Source organism: Martes martes (genome assembly GCF_963455335.1).
Source record: "Martes martes genome assembly, chromosome: 1".
In the NCBI taxonomy this organism is placed as follows: Eukaryota; Metazoa; Chordata; class Mammalia; order Carnivora; family Mustelidae; genus Martes; species Martes martes.
The window spans coordinates 216196027-216216077 of NC_137888.1; the positions used below are offsets into that span (position 1 = coordinate 216196027).

The following is a 20051-nucleotide window of genomic DNA, read 5'->3' on the forward strand; positions in this document are numbered from 1 at the left end:
CCGCCCCCGGGTTGCCCAAGGAGCCCGGCTTTATGCTCTCCGACCTGCCCGTGTCCCCTCTGCGGGGCACTGGGGTGCCCTGACACGACGGGCGCGGCCAGCAGTGTGGGGGCTCAGGCCCCGGCCGCCCCTCCCATCAGGTACCCGGCCCCGAGCGCGGCTCGTCTCTCCGCCCCTTCCGTCTGCCCGCCCCCTCCCCGCCCCTCCCCGCCCCTCTGCGGCCCCCTTCCCCTCGCCCCGCCCCTCCCCGCCCCCTCCCGCGCCCCTCCCCTCCCGTCGCCTCTTCCCGCCCCGCCCCGCCCCTCCGGGCGCCCCGCCCCGCGCCCCGCCCCTCCCCGCCCTCCTCCCGCCCGCCCCGCCCCGCGGCCGCCGCACCGACAAGATGGCGGCGGGTGGGAGCGGCGGGCGCGCGTCGTGCCCGCCGGGGGTCGGCCCGGGCGCGGGGGCCGGCCCCGGGCCCAGCGCCAACGCCGCCCCCGCTCCCGGCAACGCGGCCGCCGCCGCCGCCGCCGCCGCCGCCGCCGCCGGCCCGGCCCCCGCCGCCCCCGGGCCGCCCCCCGGGCCGCCCCCCGCGCCGGGGCCGGGGCCGGGGCCGGGGCCGGGCGCGCAGGCCGCGGCGGGCGGGGAGCGGGCGGCCGAGGAGCCGGGGGCGGCGGCGCTGCTGCGCGAGCCCGTGTACAACTGGCAGGCCACCAAGCCCACGCTGAAGGAGCGCTTCGCCTTCCTCTTCAACAACGAGGTGCTCTGCGACGTGCACTTCCTGGTGGGCAAGGGGCTCGGCGCGCAGCGCATCCCGGCGCACAGGTGGGCCGCCCCCCGGGCCCCGCCGCCCCGGCCCCGCCCGCGCCCCGGGCCCCGCCGCCCCGCGCCCCGGCCCTGCCCCCCAGCCCCGGGGCCCTGGGACGCGCCGCCCCGCTCCCCCGACCCTGGGGTCCCCCCGCCACCCCCCCCCCGTCCCATCCCCGGGACCCAGCCGCTGCAGGGACCCGCCACCGCCAGGTCCCCCGAGCCCCAGCGCTCCCGGGACCCACCTTGCCCCAGGCCTGTGACCCTGCCAGGCCCCCATCCACCCCTCAGCCCTCTGATACCGGCCCTACCCTGGCCCTGGGACCCCACCCCCACCCCCCAGCGGACTCCCGCCCTCCAGACCCAGCCACCCCCACCATCCTGCCCCAGTGACCTCCTGCACCAAGACCCCCATCCTCCCCCACTGGGGACCCCCAAGCCCCCACCAGACCCCCCACCTCTTGAACCCGGGAGCCAGATTCCTAAACCGTATAACCCCCTCAGTGATCCCAGTTCTGTGACACCCCAGCCCTTGTCTGCCCCGGTCTCCAGGCCTTGTCTCTGTCAAAGGGGGCATTGTTGGCCCAGGTCCCCTGCCAGTCTCCTGGGTGCAGCCCCCAGACCCCCGGCGGGGTGGGACTGATGTCAGGCCCCCGTCCACTCCTGGTCTTTCTGACTCTCCCCTTTGCACTCCAGGGAGCCGGGAGAGGGAGGGGAGCTTGCTGGGAGGCCTCCATCGGGGGAGGGGGGCGGGGGGTGTCTTGCCACTGGCCTGGAATGTTCCACAGTGAGCGGTCCTCCCGGCCTTTCTGACATGTGGCCTGCCTTTAACCTGTGTCTTTGAGATGTTTCTTTCTGGCTTTTTCTTGGTTATTTATGTGCAGCTGGATTTAGATTTCTGTCTGCAGAAGGTTCCAGGCCTGTGGTTGGGTCCCCGGGACCTCCCTCCCCCGTGTGCGTGCAGCCACATGGGCCTCACCCCTGCCTGGAGTAGGGGGACTGATGCATGTGCGAGTCCCTCCCAGAACCCCCCACCCCCATGCCTCCCGCGTGTCCATCCGATCCGCCCGGTCTGGCCTTTAAAGCTGTTCCCCCCACCCCACCCAGCTTTGGGGAGTGCACGGAACGAGCAAGGTGAGGCCTCATGAGGTCCTGCCCGCCTGACCCACGCCCTTTGGGGATGGGGTCCCGTGGACACAGCTGGAAACCCCACAGGGTGCGGCAGGGGCTCAGGGTTTCTGCTGCAGGGGAGTGACCGGCCGCCCCGCGTGCCCCTAACCGTAGGACATGTACTCGAGGGTGCGTGGCTGTTGGCGGTGAAGGAAGGGGAAGGTGGGCATGGGACCCCCAGAGAAGTCCGGGGGAGGGTGTGGTGCGGCGGGGGCGCCGCAGAAGGGCTGGGAGCGAGGGCTCTGGTGGGAAGGTCAGCCTTGTGTGGTATTTGGTGAGCTTTTCTGGGAGCAGGAGGGAGATGTGGCCCCGGGAGAGGACGGGCGAGGACAGCAGGGATCCTAGCCCTGAGTGAGTGGTGCCAGTGCCAAGCAGGCGAGGGGGAGGGGAGGCCTGGGGACCAGAGGGGCTGGGCATGCAGCCGGTGCAAGGGGGCGCTGTGGGGTAGAGGGACAGTGTCTGCTTTGGGGGGGGCCTGGCTGTGGATGGAGCCTGCAGGCGCTTGGTGGGGACCCTCGAAACAGCACGTGCAGGTCCTCTCCCTGGTGGGCTCGGGTGGCAGCTTGGTAGGGGCGGAGAGTGGGGGGCTGCAGTGGCGGGTCCCTGGACCCTGGCTCCAGCATCCTGGGAAAGGACAGGTGTGGCAGGGACGCGTCCAGGGCCGAGACACCTGGCGGGGAGACGGCTGGAGGCCATGTGGGCCTGGGGTCTGCAGCGTGCGGGGACAGCCGTGGGAGGGGATGGGGCAGCCTGGGAGAGGTGTGGGGAGGAGAGCGGGGTGGTGCTGAGGAATGGCTGTGAGGAGCCGCCCCGAGAGTGGGGTCCGGGCGCAGGCAGGGCAGCCTCCCTGCAGACATTCACTTGCAGACCGGCCTTCCCGCTGGACGGTGGCTTTGTGCACCGGAGTCCCGAGTCCCCAGGGAGCCTGGGCCCCCGGCTCGCCTTGCCTGTCCAGGTAGTGTCTGTCGTGCCTGGGCCCCAGAGGCTCCCGGAGCACGTGGGTTTGATTGCCAGACAGGGTCCGGGTGGGGCTGACGGCACTTTCCTCGTCCCCTGTGCCCTGGCATCGATGCCCCACTCTTTGGCCGCTACTGATAGAAGGTTCTAGTTCTTTTTCTTTCCTTTTAGCCTTTGGGTTGTGATTTTGTGCGCAGGGGTGAAATTTCCCTGCAGTGATCATGTGGATCATTGCCCAGCGAGTGCCCCGGGGCGTTCTGGGCCTCGGTTTCCCTACCTGTGAACTGGGTCTGACCACTCAGATGCCTCCACCCCAGGACTTCCAGGAGGATCGACTTGGTGACCCCACCAAGTGCTTATCGCAGGGGTCCAGGGTGAGCGTAATCCAGGGCGTGAGGTCAGCAGGCCAGGGGCCCTGTAGGGAGGGGCAGAGGCTCCGTATCCCGGGGCCCCACTGGTGTGTGCCGGTGCTCCCCGCCCAGGCCCAGATCCTAGGAAGTGATGGTAACCTCATTGTGGGGAAACCTGGCACACCCCCCCGAGCCAGGGGTCAAGGTCAGCTTCAGCGTGATGTTGAGCGTCCGTCAGGGACTCCTGATGGGTCAGGCTGGAAGGGTACCTCGCCTCTGTGTTCTTCCCCAGCGTCGTGGGTTGAATGGTGGTCCCCGAAAAGGCGTGTCCACACCCCAGTGCCTGGTACCTGTGAATGGGACCGTATTTGGAAGAAGGGTCTTTGCAGATGTGGTGAAGTTCAGGGTGTCAGAGATCACCCTGGACGATCTGATGGGCTCTAAACCCATGTATCTAAACTAGTGTCCTAAGAGACACGGGGGTGAGACAGAGGAGAAGCCCCCGACCACCACAGAGGCAGGCACTGGGGCGCTGTGGCCACAGGCCGGGGGAGCCCTGGGGCCGCCGCAGCTGGGGGAGGCAGGCAGGACCCTCCCCTGCAGCCTCCCAAGGGCCCTGCCGCCCCTGCACCGGGGACTTCTGGCCTCCAGGACTGGGAGAGGGTGGGATTCTGTTGTCAAGAGCTGCCCAGTGCGTGGGAGACCGGGGTCTCCAGGCTGACCCCAGGACAGCCCCCGACAGACCCAGATCGGGCTCATGCGGCGGGATGCCTGGCCGGGTGTCCTGGAGACTGTCAAGGTCACGAAAGCAAGGAAAGGTGGAGATCTTGCTGCACGCTAGGGGTGCCTAAGGAGGTGGCCAGATGCCATGTGGGTCTCTGGTGGTGTCCTGCCGCAGAGGGAGGGGTTCGTGCCCCTGCTGAGGCCTGCGCCAGAAGGCAGACTGGGGGAGGGGCTTGCGCCAACCTCGAGGAAGGCCCCTCGGGCTGGCCCACCCCCCGCTCCAGGGTCAGGTGGGCATGGGCTGACCTGGGGTGGGGGACAGAAGGGCCCTGGGCCCTCGTCCGGAGGCTCTGCTTGGTCTTCACCCTGTCCCCTTGCCCTCACGCGTTTCCTCCTAACCTCGCCACGACGCGCACCACCGTCGCGCCTGCCGTGACTCACTCCTGTCCCTCCCCGCTGCCTTCCAAGCCCCCGGGAAGGCCGGGCATACAGGAGGTGCTCAGTCACTGCAGGGCCGCTGACCTGCCCGGATCAGCGGTCTCGGCGCCGCGGAAGCCCTGGGTGTCTCTCACTCCCGCAGTCGGTGGCTCAGATGCCCGGATTCCTCCCGTCGTGGAGAACGGAGCCCTGCAGGGACGGCCCGCGGGGAGCGGTGTGTGGGGTCTCGTGTCATCCGCTGTTCTGCTCCCAGAACTTGGTGATGACTGGCCGTACCGTCTGTTTGGAGAACTGCCGAGGCCCCTGTCCTTTGTCGAGACTCTGAGCTGGTCTCCCACTGACCCTTCTGTCACCGATCACCTACCCGCCCCGCCCCTCTCTGGCAGACAGTCACGGACACGAGGCGCTGGCGGGATGCACCCCTGGGCCACCGACATGCTGGCCCCGCGTCAGCAAACTTCGGTAAACGGCCCCACAGCCGCCGTCCCAGGTGCTTAATTCTGCCGGCGGGACAGAGCGGGTGTGGGCCGCGCATCAGCGAACGAGCGCGGGCGTGTTCCGAGAAAACTTTATTTGCAGAAACGAGCGGTGGGCCGGTCTGCCGCCCCGGGCAGACTCCTGGTTCCTTAGGATCTCAGCTGCCGAAGGAGTTCGCCGGGAGGACGGGTCCACCGGCGATACCAGGCCGGGGGGGAGCGGCGGTCAGGGTGGGGAGCGTCTGGGAGCGGGAGCCCTCTCCGCCTGCTCAGGCCGGTGTCCGGGTTCGCAGGACGGGGGCGTGGTTTTCTACAACAGCTTTTGCACATTTATTGCCGATTTTTGCTCACTTTTTTTTTCTCTGTCGTGAATAATCTTCATTATGTTTTTCCAGCTCGTTCTTGCTGGGAAGCATGTTTATTTCTGTCTGATTTGAGCAATGTCTGTCCGAGCCTTTGTTCGCGCTAATAATTGTTGGGTGGATTCTGTGGTCTGGCACCGTCCGATAGGCTTTCCTGTGATGATGGGAACGTTCCAGAGTCACGCTGTCCAGTGCTAGCTGCCCGTGGCCGCTGAGCCTTTGAAGTTCAGCTGTTGTGACGGAGGTATTGAATCTTTAATTTCTTAAAAAGATTTTATTTATTTGTTTGAGAGAGAGAATGAGCACGAGCAGGGGGAGGAGAAGCAGACTCGCCGCTGAGCAGGGAGCCCGACGCGGGGCTGGGTCCCAGGACCCCGGGGTCATGACCTGAGCCGAAGGCAGAGGCTTCACCGACCAAGCCTGACCAAGCCTGTAGGTGCCCCAGTGAAACCTTCAGATTTAAAAAAACAGGTTTTGGGGATTTCTCTCCGCTGTTGTTTTCAGTACACTGAGCCCTTGAGCCATGGCGGGGCCGGGGCTCTGGCCTCCCCCCGCCAGAAATCCACGTGTAACTGTCCACCCTCCAAACCGCCCCCACTGGTAGCCTAGTGGGGGCCGCAGGCCTTGCGACGCCCGACCCGACGCTTTGTCTGCCACGAGCCGTGTTCTGAGGATCGGGAGGAGAAAGGACGTTGGCAGCCCCGTGCTGCGTTCGCCCAGGAACACCCGCCTGGGCGTGGGCCCCTGTTGGAGGCCCAGCGACAGCTCTGTTACCTGTTTTCAATTTTAATTTTATTTGTTTATTTGTGGACGGCAGAGGGAGGGCCCCCAGCAGGCTCCTCACTCTATGTGCAGCCCGAGGCAGGGCTCGATCCACGACCCTGGACGGGAGCCTAAATCAGCCCGAGGCTTAACCGGCGGAGCCCCCAGTGCCCCGGCTCAGTACGGTTATGGCTGGGGTAACTCCCGCAGCTGCTGAATTCCGTGCAGGGCAGACGGCGCTGCGTCCGTGCCGCGGGCTGCGTCCTGCCGCAGGCGTCCAGCTGCCCTGGCTTCTGCGCGGCCGGGCGCGCGTCTGCGGGTGGAGACACGGGTTCTTTCCTCTGGGGTAGACCTGGGAGCGGACCGCTGGGATCGCGGGGGAGCCCTGACAGTAGACAGTGGGAGAAAGCGCCAGCCTGGGGCTCCCCGGGGGTCTCCGTTGTTCCACTCGGGTCGTGATCCCCGGGGCCCGGATCGAACCCCCCGTCAGGCTCCCTGCTGGGCGGAGTCTGCTTGTCGCGCTCTCTCTGCCACCCCCCTGCTTGTCGCGCTCTCTCAAATAAATAAAATCTTTTATAAAGAAAGAAAACGCCAGCCTGCTTCCCGGCACGCCTGCACCGTCTGCCCCCGCGATCTCGGCCTCGCGGCTTCGCTGCTCCCTCCGGTCTGCCCCGGGGGCCGGGGGTCGCCGTGCCTTCCCTCCCGGGGGGGTTCGCAGGGGCTCCCCTGTGCTTGCGTGTGTCCCCAGCGGCTCCCTCTCCGTCTGAGCTGCCCTCGTTCGGTGGCGTAAAACCGTTCTGAACTTTTGTCTTCTTGAGGGTCCTCGGCGACTGCCCGCCTCGCCGCTGATTCCGGCGGGTGGCGTCTCCTCCGTGGGCGGCGGGCTCGCGAGGTCCCGCCGTCCCTTTGCCCGCCTGCTTCTCGCCTTGGGTCGGGTCCGCTCCGCGCTCGCTGGACGCCGGGGATGGGAGCTCCCCTCGCCGAGTCCCAGGCTTGGCCTCGTGGACTCGCGACACTTGGTCCTGGTGGCGCCCGTCCCCGTGCGCGTGGTGGTCTCCTCTCAGGCCGGCCGCGCTGCCGTCCTCCGCCCGCGCGTTGCTTCCAGCGCGGCTCTTTTCCCAGCGCGGGGCTGTTTCTGGGCGTCCTGTGGCTGTGGGCGATCGGACTCCTCGTTTGCAGAGCGTGCCCTGGCTGCCGTCAGCCCCTGCCGTGTGCCCGTCGGGCGACCGTGGCGCGTGCGCGTGGAGGCCCCCAGATCGGGTTCGGTCGGGCCGGCCGTACCGCGGTCTGTGCGCCGCTCCGCCGGCCTTCTAGAACAGCCTGGAAGGTCCAGCTCTGGTCCGTCCGGTTGTCTCTCCATCCGCGCTCGGTTTCTGCGTCTGGGGAGCCCGTTGCCAGGGCCGCCGGTCGCCGACCGTGCCCCGCGGCTGGCGCCCCTGCCCCTGGAGCCCAGGAAGCGTGGTGTCCGGCGAGAGCCTCATAGGGACACCCGTCGTGCCGGCTTCCCTCGGCTCTTCCTGCGGCCTGTGCCTTCCTCACCGCCGCAGCCGCTCCCACCGCGTGTTCGGATGCCCGGCATCTGGCCGGGAGCGCTGTCCCCTCTAGGGGCTCTCCCGGGGTACACTGAGGCTCTGCACACACCCTGCGTGTGCTGCCCACTGGCTGTCGCGCTGAGGGGCGAGGATGCCCACCGGACGCCGGGCGGTGGTTTTCCGTGTCCGTGAGCTGGACTTCTAAGGGGAGAGCTGTGCTTCTTCCTGGTACCCGCTCACTCGGTTCCGTGCTCGTTCTGTCTTTGTGGACGTGGATACGTGTCGTGTCCCGCACGCATACTCTGTTGAGGCTCACAGCACCCCGGATTTGGCCGTCCCACATCCCCCGTTCCGCGTCCCCGTCCCACGTCCCTGTCCCGCTCGGAGCCTTTCTCTGCTTCCTGTCCCCACGAGACACTCCAAGTGTGTCTCGTGCTTTCCCCGCTCCGGCCCTGGAATCTGCCACATCTCCAAGGACCTGGTCCCGTTTGTCGGTGTGGGACGCGGACACCGAGCTCCGGGCGCTGGGCATCCCCTCGCCACCGGGGTGTCCGAGCGTGGAGCCCTTCCCAGCGGAGGAGCTGCCCCCTGCCCCGCTTTATTCCTGTGTCTGCGTCCACCTGCCCGAAGGCCAGGATGACCCAGTGCCCCCAGGTCAGCACCCAGAATCTGTCCCCCCACCGCACCTGTTGCCCCTTTGTCCTCAGAGGAGAACCCGGCGCACCCCTTCCACGACACGCCTGTTTCGTGGCACAGCCCCGGGACCCGCGACTGTGCTCAGGAGCGAGACAGGACGCGCAGGGGTGCGGCCCCTCTGGAGGCCCGGCTCCTGAGCGGCGCCTCGCCCTTGTGCTCGGCTCTCTTGGCCTGCAGCCGCGTTCCCAAAACAGTCAGGTGTTCCCGCGCCATCTGGGGGTCTTGTCCGTGTTCTGTCTTCTTTAAAGCTTTTCAACTGGGGTAGAACGTGCACAACACGAGGGTCACCACCTCGACCGTCTCTGCGCGCACAGCTCGGTGGCGGGAAGCACTCACACCCCTGCCCTCCGTCTCCAGAACTTTCCATCCCCCCACACGGAGACTCCGTCTCCACGAAGCACTGATTCCCCACCCCTGCCCCAGCCCCGGCTCCCACCCCCTCCTCTCTGTCTATGTGGACGGGACTCCTCTGGGGGCCTCCTGGGAGTGGGGTCCTGCGGGACGGGTCCTTCTGGGTCTGGCCGCTCTCGCGGAGCCCCGTGTCCTCGGGGTCCCTCCGCGTCCTGGCAGGGTTGAGGGTCCCCCCCCTTCCTGAGGCTGGACCGTGTTCCTGCGTGTGACGTCCGCGCCATGTGTGTCCTTCCTTGGAGAAGGGAGGCCCGCATGGTGACGAGGGGCTGGAGGCGCGAAGGCGTCTGAGCCCCAGGGCGGGAGACGGGCCAACCCTCCTCAGACCCGGTGACCTCTCTAGGGCACAGGCTTGGTGGCCGTGCCTGCTGGCGAGGGCGCGTGAGATCCGGGGCCGCAGGCGTCCGGCACGTGGCATGGACACACGAGGTGCCGTCCGTGGCCTCTCGCTGCGGCATCCGACCGTCTCCCGGCCGGGACTGAGGTGCTCATGCACAGCTGGGACGTGGGAGCAGGAAGGTGCTTGGTTACAGGGCGCGGGAGTGCAGTGAGGGCCCGGGGCCCGCCGCCGCCGTCGGGGACGTGTCCGAGGCCCGCAGCTGCGGGAGCCAAGCCTGCAGGCTGCGGGACCACACACGTTTCCTGTCCCCATCCTGGGGGCCAGACATCCGAGGTCAAGGTGTGACGAGGAGGTCCCTCCTGCCTCTCCTAGCTCCTGGGGGCTCCAGGTGTCCCCAGGCTCGTGGCTGTGCCCCTTCCGTGTCTACCTCTCACCACGTGGCTTCTCCCAGCATCTGTGTCCCAAAGTCCCCTCTTAAGAGGGCACGGGTATGGGACTAGGGCCACCCTGCCCCCTTGTGACCTCACGTGGACCAGTCACATCCACGAAGACGATTTCCAAGTGAGGTCCCGTTCCGGCTTTCCGGGGGGACGTGATTTTTGAGGGAGGCTGTTCTCCCCATTAGACTCAGTTTCGCATCTGGTCCTCTGTCTCGGGTCCAGTCTCTGGATGGGCTCAAGCCCCATGGTGCGTGGTGGCCCCTATGAGGGCCTGGGAGGTGTGGCCCAGGATGGAGGGGAAGGTAGGAGCTGGGGAAGGAGGTCCTTCTCCCCGTAGAGAGTCGGGGGCTGCCCAGCCTGGGATTTGCGGGGGGGCCGTGGGCAGGCAGAGGCTGGAAGGAGGATGTGGGGGCCACTCTGAGCCCCGCATGCGTCACGATGGGGATCCCAGGACTGGGTGTGATGCGGGGGCCTTGTGGACCCGGGGCGGGTGCTCTGCGGCGGATGGGCTGCGGGGTGAGCCCTGGAGGCTGGGAGTGGACAGCGCAGAGCGGTGGCCCCGTGGACTGCTCCGGCTGGGGTCACAGCCTGGAGGATGGCGGGGGGTGCCTCGCTGCTTGTCCTCACCCACTGGGCCTTCCGGTCTTTATGCTGAGAAGTCGCGGGCAGGTGCGTCCCCCGGGGTCACGTCACACTGGATGGACCCTTCAGCCTCAGAGCTCCCGCCTCCTAACGCCGCCCCGTGTCCCTGCAAACCTTCCTGGACCCTCGCTCCCATCACAGCCTATGTGCGTCCAGCCCCACGGCCAGGCTGTCTGTGCACCAAACCTGTATCTGCCTCCCTCCAAGATGGCCCAGACCCTGGTGCCCACAGCCCGAGCGGGGGTGTGTGTGTGGGGGACGGGGGACCCTGACAGCCCGAGCGGGGGTGTGGGGGGGATGGGGAGACTCCGATAGCCCGAGTGGGGGTGTGGGGGGGGACGGGGGACCCTGACAGCCCGAGTGGGGGTGTGGGGGGGGGACGGGGGACTCTGACAGCCCGAGCGGGGGTGTGGGGGGGATGGGGAGACTCCGATAGCCCGAGTGGGGGTGTGTGTGGGGGTGACGGGGGGGACCCTGACGGCCCGAGCGGGGGCAGGGGGATGGGCGCACAGGGGGACAGAGCCTCAGGGCACCGACTTGCCGCCGCGCGGGCTGCATAGCCTCCCTCCCCCGCATCCCCCTCCGGGAAGCGTCTGTTCCCGCAGCAGCTCCTGTGGGGACAGCTGGGCCCCCGCCGGCCCAGACTCGGGGGACGGGCAGAGGCGGGGCGGCGGGGAGCGTAACCGGGCTCTTCTGTGCCGCCAGGTTCGTGCTGGCCGTGGGCAGCGCCGTCTTCGACGCCATGTTCAACGGCGGCATGGCCACCACGTCCACCGAGATCGAGCTGCCCGACGTGGAGCCCGCCGCCTTCCTGGCGCTGCTCAAGTAAGACTCCCGGACCCTTCCCGGCGGCGCGGGGCTGGGGCGGCGTGGAGACCCCCCGACGACCGCGCCCCCAGAGCCCCCCTCCGTGCGTGGAGGGGCCTGGTCTGGGCGTGTCACACGCGTGGCCTCCCGCGTCCGGTCCCCTCCCTGCGCGTCACGGGCTCGGGGGCCGTCCCCGGGGCTGCGTCCACGACCCTGTTCTCACGCTTGGCAGTCAGCAGCGTTTGTGGAAAAGCAAGATCACGGGAGAACCTTCCATCCCGCCTCCCGTGTTTGCTCCGTGAGCCTGGAAATTCCCTCTCAAGTGCGTTCGCCTCGGAGCACTGAGTGCCCGGCGCGGGGCTGCCCGCCCCCAGCAGGGGTGAAGCGGGGCTGTGGGCCGCGCGGGCTCTTCTCCCTCTGCTGAGCACAGGTCTCTCACTTCCAGAAATGCAGGCGTAGATCACGGTGCGGAACTTTCCAGACTTCCCAGCAGTTAGAGCGCCTTTTTTTTTTTTTTTAAAGATTTTATTTATTTATTTGACAGAGATCACAAGTAGGCAGAGAGGCAGGCGGGGGGTGGGGAGGCAGGCTCCCCGCTGAGCAGAGAGCCCGATCCCATGATCCCAGGACCCCGGGATCATGACCTGAGCCGAAGGCAGAGGCTCAACCCGCTGAGCCCCCCAGGCACCCCTAGGGCGCCTTTTTTATTGCAGTTCATTTTCTCTCTACGAATGTAAAGATGGCACAGAGTCACACAGGGAGATGCGGGGCGGGGAAGGAGGGAAGGAAAAGAAAAAAATGAAAGTTCCAGCAAGTGTGAAGGACAGAGCGAGCGTGTCCAAGGCCACGCGAGGGCTGGCCGAGCTCCAGCCCGCAGCCCCTCTGCCCCTCGGGGCCACCCCTGCCCTCTCCTGCTGCCCGCCGCTCGCGGACGCCCGGTCCCTGGATGCCCCTTAATCCTTGACTCGGTTTGACACGGTTGGTCTTCGCCAGTCCCAGCGTCTTCCCCGATGGCAAGTAGCGCTTTGGGGAACAATCTCATGGATTTGTCATCGTGTAATTTCTCAGACTGCTCAGCCCAGGGGCCGGTAGGCTCTTTCTCTCCGTTTCCACCACTCCCCCCGCCGCTGGGAGTGTAAAAGCAGCCATGGGGGCGGGTGCTGTGTGCCAGTAAAACTTTATTTACAAAAACAGGTGACAAAACCATGATGAGCTATCACTCCGTACCTGGGTAACTATTACGAAAAACACAGAAAAACACGAGAGAGCTGACAAGAATTAGTGGGGGGTGGGGGGTGGGACCCCCGTGCAGGCGCAGCGGGAATGTGAGACCCGGCTGTGTCCTCGGGCAACAGGCCGGGGGTCCCTTAGGACGTTTCCACGTGGAGCCACCATGTGACCCAGCAGCTGAGCTGCTGGATGTCCATGCAGGAACCCGAGAGCAGGGACTCCGACACGACCTGTGCACCTGTGTTCACAACACGAGTGTCCACCCGTGGGAGCAGGGGAAACACCACGTGTCTGTCCGCACGCTAGAATGTTAACGTGGAGGGACCCGGAGGACACGGGGCTCAGGGAGAGGAGCCAGACCCAGAAGGACCCGTCCCGCAGGACCCCACTCCCAGGAGGGCCCCAGAGGAGTCCCGTCTGCACAGACAGAGAGGAGAGGGTGGGAGCAGGGGCTGGGGCAGTGATGGGGAGTCTGAGCTTCATGGGGACAGAGTCTCCGTGTGGGGGAATGGAAGGTTCTGGAGACGGAGGGTGGGTGGTTGCAGGACGGGGTGAGTGTGCTTCCCGCTGGTGTAATTTATGCTGTGCATCTGTTTAAAGGTTTGTCTAAGTAATTTCTTTTTTTTAAAAAGATTTCATTTATTTATTAGAGAGCAAGAGAGAGCATGAGTGGGGAGGAGGGGGAGAAGCAGGCTTCCCACCGAGCAGGGAGCCCGATGCAGGGCTGGATCCCAGGACCCTGGGATCGTGACATGGGCCGAAGGCAGTGGCTTAACTGACTGAACCCCCCAGGTATCCCTAGTTAAGTAATTTTTGCTTTTTTAAAAAAGATTTTATCCATTTATTTGAGAGAGAGAGACAGAGCAAGAGAGGAAACACAGGCAGGCGGAGTGGGAGAGGGAGAGGCTGGCCTTGCGGAGCAGGGAGCCCCGCGCGGGGCTCGATCCCAGGACCCCGGGACCATGACCTGAGTGGAGGGCAGCTGCTTAGCATCCGAGCCCCCTGACACCCCCCTAGTTCAGTCACTTCCAGCTCTGACGTGGGGCTCGAGCTCACGACCCTGGGATCAGGAGTTGCACGCCAGGCCCTCCCTCCCTTGCTGGGTGAAGTTTACCCTAATTAGAAAAAAAGAAAAAAGAGATGTGGGTCAGGAAACGGGAGCAGGTGGAGGGTCGCAGTGTGCGGGGCCCTGGCCTAGACGGCGGCTGCGGGTGCTGCTCGGCTCGCGGTCCTGCTACTGCTGCGGACCTCCCCCCCCCCCAGGGTCGCTGGACCCCGCTGGGGTGGGAGGGGCCGCGCTGCCACCTCTGGCCGCTGCTGGCGGGGCGGGTCCAGGTGCCCTCACCCCCCACTGCTGGCCTGGGGGCAGGCCGGGCACCTGCCCCCCTCGGTCTGGGTCCCGCTGACTCTGCGGGGCCGCAGCTGCTCGTGCGTGGGGCTCTTCGGCTTCTGGCACATTCTCGGGGGATGGGGGGGCGTGCACGGACGCAGCCCCCCCAGGCCTGGCTCTCGGGGCTGCATCCCTGTGCATCGGGCAGGCTTCGGCCGGGTTCCGACCTCTCCATGGCTCAGTCCGCACCGCGGGCCGCACGTCCGCTTCAGAGCGTGGAGGTGGCCGCGAGGCCCGGTGCCCAAAGCTCTGGCCGCCCCAGGGCCGACCCCGCAGCGGGGGCCTCCGGCAGAGTCGGGGGCCTTCCGCGCTGCTGCGCCGGCCCGGGGCCGCCCCCCGGGGACGGAGGGGCTGGACTGTGGGTGCGGCAGCCTCTGGCTGGTCCAGGCGGGTAAGGGTCTTGGGCAGGTCGTGTGTGCCGGTCACAGGGCGACGACGCCCGCTCGTTCCGGAAGGCTGCTGGGGCTGGAGCGCTGCCGCCCGCCGGCCTGACGGTCCTAGTGTCCTGTCTTAGGTTTCTGTACTCGGATGAGGTTCAGATCGGACCCGAGACGGTCATGACCACGCTGTACACCGCCAAGAAGTACGCGGTGCCCGCGCTCGAGGCCCACTGCGTGGAGTTCCTCAAGAAAAACCTGCGGGCGGACAACGCGTTCATGCTGCTGACGCAGGTGCGCGGGGCCGGGGCTCCGGAGTGCGGCGCGCGGGGCGGGGCAGGCGAGCGAGGTGCGCGCGGGCGGGATGGGCGGAGGACGGGCGAGGACGATGGGACCCGGCCTCGAGGAACGGGCCGGCGAGAAGCGGGTGCTCGGGGGAGACGGCGCGGGTGCCCGGGGGCTGGGGGCGCGAGGCCGGCTGCGAAGGCCGGTGGGCGGGGGGCCCAGGTGAGGACGCGGGGGCGCCGGGGTGAGGCGAGGACGCTGTGCGGGCGGGTTAGGGCGCGGATGCAGCGGGAGGCGGGTGGGGGCGCGGGGGCGGGTGAGGGCGCTGGGACGGTGCGAGGACCCGGGTGGGCGGGGACGCTGGACCGGGCGACACTAAGGCGCATGGGGGTGGGGGCGCGAAGACGCGGTCCGGGGGAGTCGGTGAGGAGGGAGGTGCGCGGGGGCGGGGCGAGGAGGGCGTGTGGGACGCGGAGGGCTGGGCGGGAAGGAAGGCGTGTGAGGGTCGGGGGAGGACGTGGCTGCGGGTGGACCTCTGCGTGTTGGACGTCCCCTAAATTTGGTGGCTGGAGGAGAGCTTTCCTAGGCTCATCCTGGCCTGGACCTTTCAGGCAAGGTGCCTGGCACGTGTTTGGTCGGAGATTTCCCGGCTGAGTTTTGACGCCCTTTTTCAGGGCCAGGTGTGGGGAGAGGAGCTGTTGCCATCCTTAGACTTTCTTGGAGCAGGTCCCTTTCAGGGTCTGTGGTCCCAGGCATGGGGGTGTGGCTGGCGTGGCCACAGGGACTGGAGGCGGGGAATGGTGTGGACACAGGCCGGTAGGGGACAGGGCCGCCTCCTCCCTGGCTGGCCCGGGCTCGGCCTCACGTGGGGTGTGGCAGGGCCAGAGCCAGGCCCGTCGGGTGGCACCGAGAGCCGTGGCCCCGTGGGTTGTGCCGACCAGGCCCCAGGCAGGGAGAGCACGTACCGGGTGCGGGGCTTGTGCTGGGCAGGAGCGGCCGGAACGTTTTCGGCTCCAGTTCCCACACCCTGCGAGCAGGTTCCTGATGGCGCAGTCTTGGCGGTCCGAAGGGCACGGCTTCCCTGTCCGCTGGCCGCGTGTGGCCCTCTCCCCGGGCCTTCCTGCCTTCCCAGGGGCCTGGCCTGCCCGCGGGCCCCACGTCTGCCTTGGAGGCGCGGGCCTCGCGGAGCCCAAGTCCGTGCGGCCCCCGTGGCCGCGAGACGTGGCATTCAGGACCGCGTCTGGGCCCGAGGGGCGTCCAGGGTTCCCGCGCCAGCCGCGTGCTGACGCCCGCCCTCTCGCCAGGCGCGACTCTTCGACGAGCCCCAGCTGGCCAGCCTGTGCCTGGAGAACATCGACAAGCACACGGCGGACGCCATCACCGCCGAGGGCTTCACGGACATCGACCTGGGTAAGGCCCGGGTCGCCGGGGCGTGTGGCCGCAGCGGCCGGGGAGAGCGGCGCAGCGACCCCCTGCCGAGCTGGTCCCCTCCCCCCACAGACACACTGGTGGCCGTGCTGGAGCGGGACACCCTGGGCATCCGGGAAGTGCGCCTGTTCAGCGCCGTGGTCCGCTGGTCCGAGGCCGAGTGCCAGCGGCAGCAGTTGCCCGTGACACCCGAGAATAAGCGCGAGGTGCTGGGCAAGGCTCTGGCTCTCATCCGCTTCCCACTCATGACCATCGAGGAGTTTGCTGCAGGTAATGGGGAGGGGGTGGGGGCCGCTCGGAAGGAGCACGACCCCCCGGGTCCTCAGGTGTGACCCTGAGCCAGCTGCGGGAGCCAGGAGGGGGTGCGTCTCCACCGAGGACACCCCGGCCGGGTTCATGTGGACAGTGTGGCCCGCGGGCCAGTGTGTGAAGACCAACACCCCCTGGGCGGCACCAGCCGGGCATCTGGGCTCCCTCCCCCCATGTCCCGCGTGTCTGTGCGCGTGTCTGTGTGTGGGCTGGGCCGACGCCGGCCCCCGGCTTGGGTTCACGTCCTGGACAAGCCTGCACCGGGCGGGAGGAGGCTGGGCTCGTGCCGACGTGGAGGCAGCCCCACCGTGCAGACATGTGGACGGGTGGACGTGTGGACACCGAGCTGCCGGCCTCCCCTCCAGGGCTAGCGGGTCCCGGGTGAGGCTCCCGGTCCCAGCCGCGTGGCCAGTGCCGATTGCGGGCCTGGGTCTCCGTGTGCCCCACTCCCTGCTTGACCGGCTGCGGTAAAGAGCCGTTAGCACGCGTGTCGTGCACGCGCGAGCCAGGACCGCCGTCTCCTGCAGAGTAGTTGTCTTGAACGTGGGGTCCAGGGCTGGCTTGGATGTCCGAGCCCGGATCTCCCATCATCAAAGGCATAGTGAGTGCCTCTCGCGCGCCAGGCACCGGCCGCACGCAGTGACCACAGGGGCCTGGGCGCTCCAGATGGCACCAGGCTGTTGTTGGGTGGGGGCGGTCGGGGGCCAGGCCTCGTCCCATCCCCACACCCGCGGGAGCCTTGTGGGGGCCCCTCCCGCTGCACCTTGGCTCTCACCCCCAAAACTGCTCTCCTGGAGGTCCCCCTGCCCACCGGGCCGCTGGAACCCCTGTGCGGCAGCCCCGGCTAGTGCCGCCCACTCCCCTGGCTGTGGGGTCTCGCTGCTTCCCGCACCCCCCCTTCTTGTGAGGCCCCCCCAGGCTGCCCTGCTCTGCCTGATGCCTGCGGTCCCTGGGAACGATCCGTGTGTGCGCCCTGGGGTCGGGTCCAGCCTTCTGGCCCTTTGTCACTCAGCGCGTTTCGGAGAAGGACCGCCCCTGCTTCTGTGTCCCCCCGGAAAACACGGAACTAGAGACAAGTCGGGAAGCACCGCGCCGGGAGTCGCGGCGGCTGAGCACAGAGCGGCCGCGGCCCGATGTCCTTTTCGTCCTGCATTTCCTACGCAGAGATTAAAAAGAACCGTGTCAACTCTGTTCACGTTGTATCTTCCTTACTCCCCCAGAGCTGTCCCCGCGGGTCCTGGGGCCGCGCACAGGCCTGTCACCAGCCCGTGGAGACCAGCTCCCCGGCGTGTGGATGGGGCCCGGCAGGCTCGCCGCCCCCCCACCCCGCCGGCCTCTAGGTTGCCCGGCCCGGATCCCCGCCGGCTGGAGCAGACAGCGGTCCCTCAGCCTGGGCCGGACGGCCGCGGCTCCGCAAACCAGGGCTGCCCCCTAGGGCCGCTGCTTAACGGGCGACCCGGGGGCGGGAGGGGCCTGTGGCCCCGGGAGCCAGCAGATCGGACGCCCCCGCAGATGCCAGGGCTGCCCGGACCCCCAGTGTCCTCACCTCGGAGGACCCCCGCCGCGGCCCGACCTCCGCCCCCTGTGCCCGCAGGGCCCGCGCAGTCCGGCATCCTCGTGGACCGCGAGGTGGTCAGCCTCTTCCTGCACTTCACCGTCAACCCCAAGCCGCGCGTGGACTTCATCGACCGGCCGCGCTGCTGCCTCCGCGGGAAGGAGTGCAGCATCAACCGCTTCCAGCAGGTGGAGAGCCGCTGGGGCTACAGCGGGACCAGCGACCGCATCAGGTGGGCCGGCGGGCCGGGGCGGGGCCGGGGCGGGGCCGGGGCGGGGCCGGGGCGGGGCCGGCGGGCCGGGGGCGGGGCCGGCGGAGGACGCGGCCGCAGCTCGGCACCTGCTCTGTTCCCGCCCAGGTTCTCGGTCAACAAGCGCATCTTCGTGGTTGGCTTTGGGCTCTACGGCTCCATCCACGGGCCCACGGATTACCAAGTGAACATCCAGGTGCCCACCCCGTGGCCCGCCCCCCCATCAGCCTGCTCGTAGGGGCACAGCCCGACTCTGTGGGGTCTTGGGGGGGCACGGGGGGGGGGGCCTTGGTGAGCAGCGCCCGCTCCCCCGCCCCCCCAGATCATCCACACGGACAGCAACACTGTCCTGGGCCAGAACGACACAGGTTTCAGCTGTGACGGCTCCGCCAGCACCTTCCGAGTCATGTTCAAGGAGCCGGTGGAGGTGCTGCCCAACGTCAACTACACAGCCTGTGCCACGCTCAAGGTGTGCCCCTCCCAGACCCTGCCAGGGCCCCGATCCTCCTCCGTTGTGGGGCTCTAGGGTCATCGTGGTCATCGCCCCGGGTGGGGGGGGGAGAAGCTGCCACCCTGAGGCCTCCAGTAGGACCCACTCCCTCGGGAGGGGCCCTCCTGGGGCCCTGGGGTGCCTGACTGCAGGAACCCTATCCACCCCCAGGGCCCGGACTCCCACTATGGCACCAAGGGCCTGCGCAAGGTGACCCACGAGTCCCCCACGACGGGGGCCAAGACGTGCTTCACCTTCTGCTACGCAGCCGGGAACAACAACGGCACGTCCGTGGAGGACGGCCAGATCCCCGAGGTCATCTTCTACACCTAGGCCCCCAGGCCCCCGAAGCCACCTGAGGCCAGCAGGCTGCCCCCCGTCCCAGGCCGTGCCCCCCGCGGCCCCCATGCTGGGGGCGCGCTCCCTGCCACGTTTCTGGGCGTCAGGAGAGGGTCACTCCCTGAGGGGAGCCTGGCTGCTTGCTCAGAGGAGCCGGGCAGGAGCTGGGAGACCCTCCTGCACGACTCGGGAGGCAGGGCCGGCCCGGACCCGCCCTGCGCGGACGGGCCAACGGGTCCTGGGGTCTGGGGGTCCCGCACGCTGTCCCTGCAGCTCGGGGCTGCCTGACCAACGTCCTTACCACGGGCTTCGGCCAGGACCCCGTCTCATGTTTGTCCTGTCCCCCCGCACACAGCAATGCATTCTGGGTTCCCATTCCTTGCGTGGGAGGCGTTCGGCGGGGGCACTCCTAGTGCATCAGCTTGGGGTCTCGTGTCCTGGTCACCGGGGATGCTCAGGCCACCCCGACCCCGGGCCCCAGCGCACTGGCCTTGGTCCCCGCTTGAGGTCCTGCAGGCTGGCGTTCTGCCAGGCCCACCGCAGCCGTCCCGCCCCTGCAGCCGCGGGCACGGACCGCTGGCCCCGTCTGCCCGGGTGATGCCGTGGGTCCGCCGTGGCGGCCGGTCCCCGGCCGGCCCTCCCCCGACCCTGTACATACCGCAGCCCCGCCCCTCCTGCAGCCCCCTCGGAGCGGCGCCCTGCCCAGAGGTGCGGGAGGGCGGAGCCCCGCCCCCAAACCCTGCTGCGCCCCCACCACGTGCTCCCGCCCCATGATTCCTTCTGGAAACTGTCCTCCCCAAAGCCATGGAAGGTGTGCCCTCCTCACACCGTACCCCCACATGATTTTTTTAAATAAAGGAAAGAAACATAATGGCCCTGACGCGCGGTCTTCTTCCTGCCCGGCTGCTCTGAGCTGGCCCTTCTCTGCGGCCGCGTCCCCACCATGAGACCGGGCGGCCCGGGGAAGGTTCCGCCCGTGTCTGGAATCACGGTCTCCTGACACAGATGTCCCTGCCTTGGGGACCCTCCCCACGCCCTCTGTCTTCTGCACGAACTTCCGGTCTGCCCAACTGGGGACCCCAGGCAGGCTCTGCCGGAGCGCACCGTGACCACGCCTTGTCTCTGCCCTCTGGCCCTGGAGCGTGGCTGGCACACGGTAGGTCCCTAGGCCGTGCCATGCAGCACGGGTAACCTGACCTGGGTCCCTCGCTTGGCTCTGCCCCATGGGTCAGAGGATCCCCGAGAACAGGCAGAAAGAGAAGGGCCCGATAGCTAAGAATTTTCCAGAATGAATAAATACATCAATCCCTGCATTTAAAAATCTCAGAAACTCAGTGAGATTTAAAAACCACACATACTCAAACTGCTAGAAACCAAAGCAAGAAAAAGCAGGAGAGGGGCACCTCGGCTCAGCCGTTTAAGCATCTGACTCTTGGTTTTGGCTCAGGTCATGATCTTGGGGTCGTGCGATCGAGTCCTGCGTCGGGCTCTGTGCTCCGTGCGGCGTCT

The 20051-nt window shown here is 67.8% G+C and overlaps 1 protein-coding gene across 1 annotated transcript; it reads left to right on the forward strand.

The window, feature by feature from the left end:
- Positions 1–382: 382 nt before the first annotated feature.
- Positions 383–19422, forward strand: BTBD2 (BTB domain containing 2; the record flags this gene model as incomplete). Its single annotated transcript, XM_080805170.1, has 9 exons — positions 383–804; positions 10788–10907; positions 14024–14180; positions 15476–15581; positions 15672–15869; positions 17503–17695; positions 17822–17909; positions 18036–18182; positions 18375–19422. 9 exons carry the CDS (start codon positions 383–385, stop codon positions 18534–18536), a joined length of 1593 nt encoding a protein of 530 aa, XP_080661296.1. The 3' UTR covers positions 18537–19422.
- Positions 19423–20051: the final 629 nt, after the last annotated feature.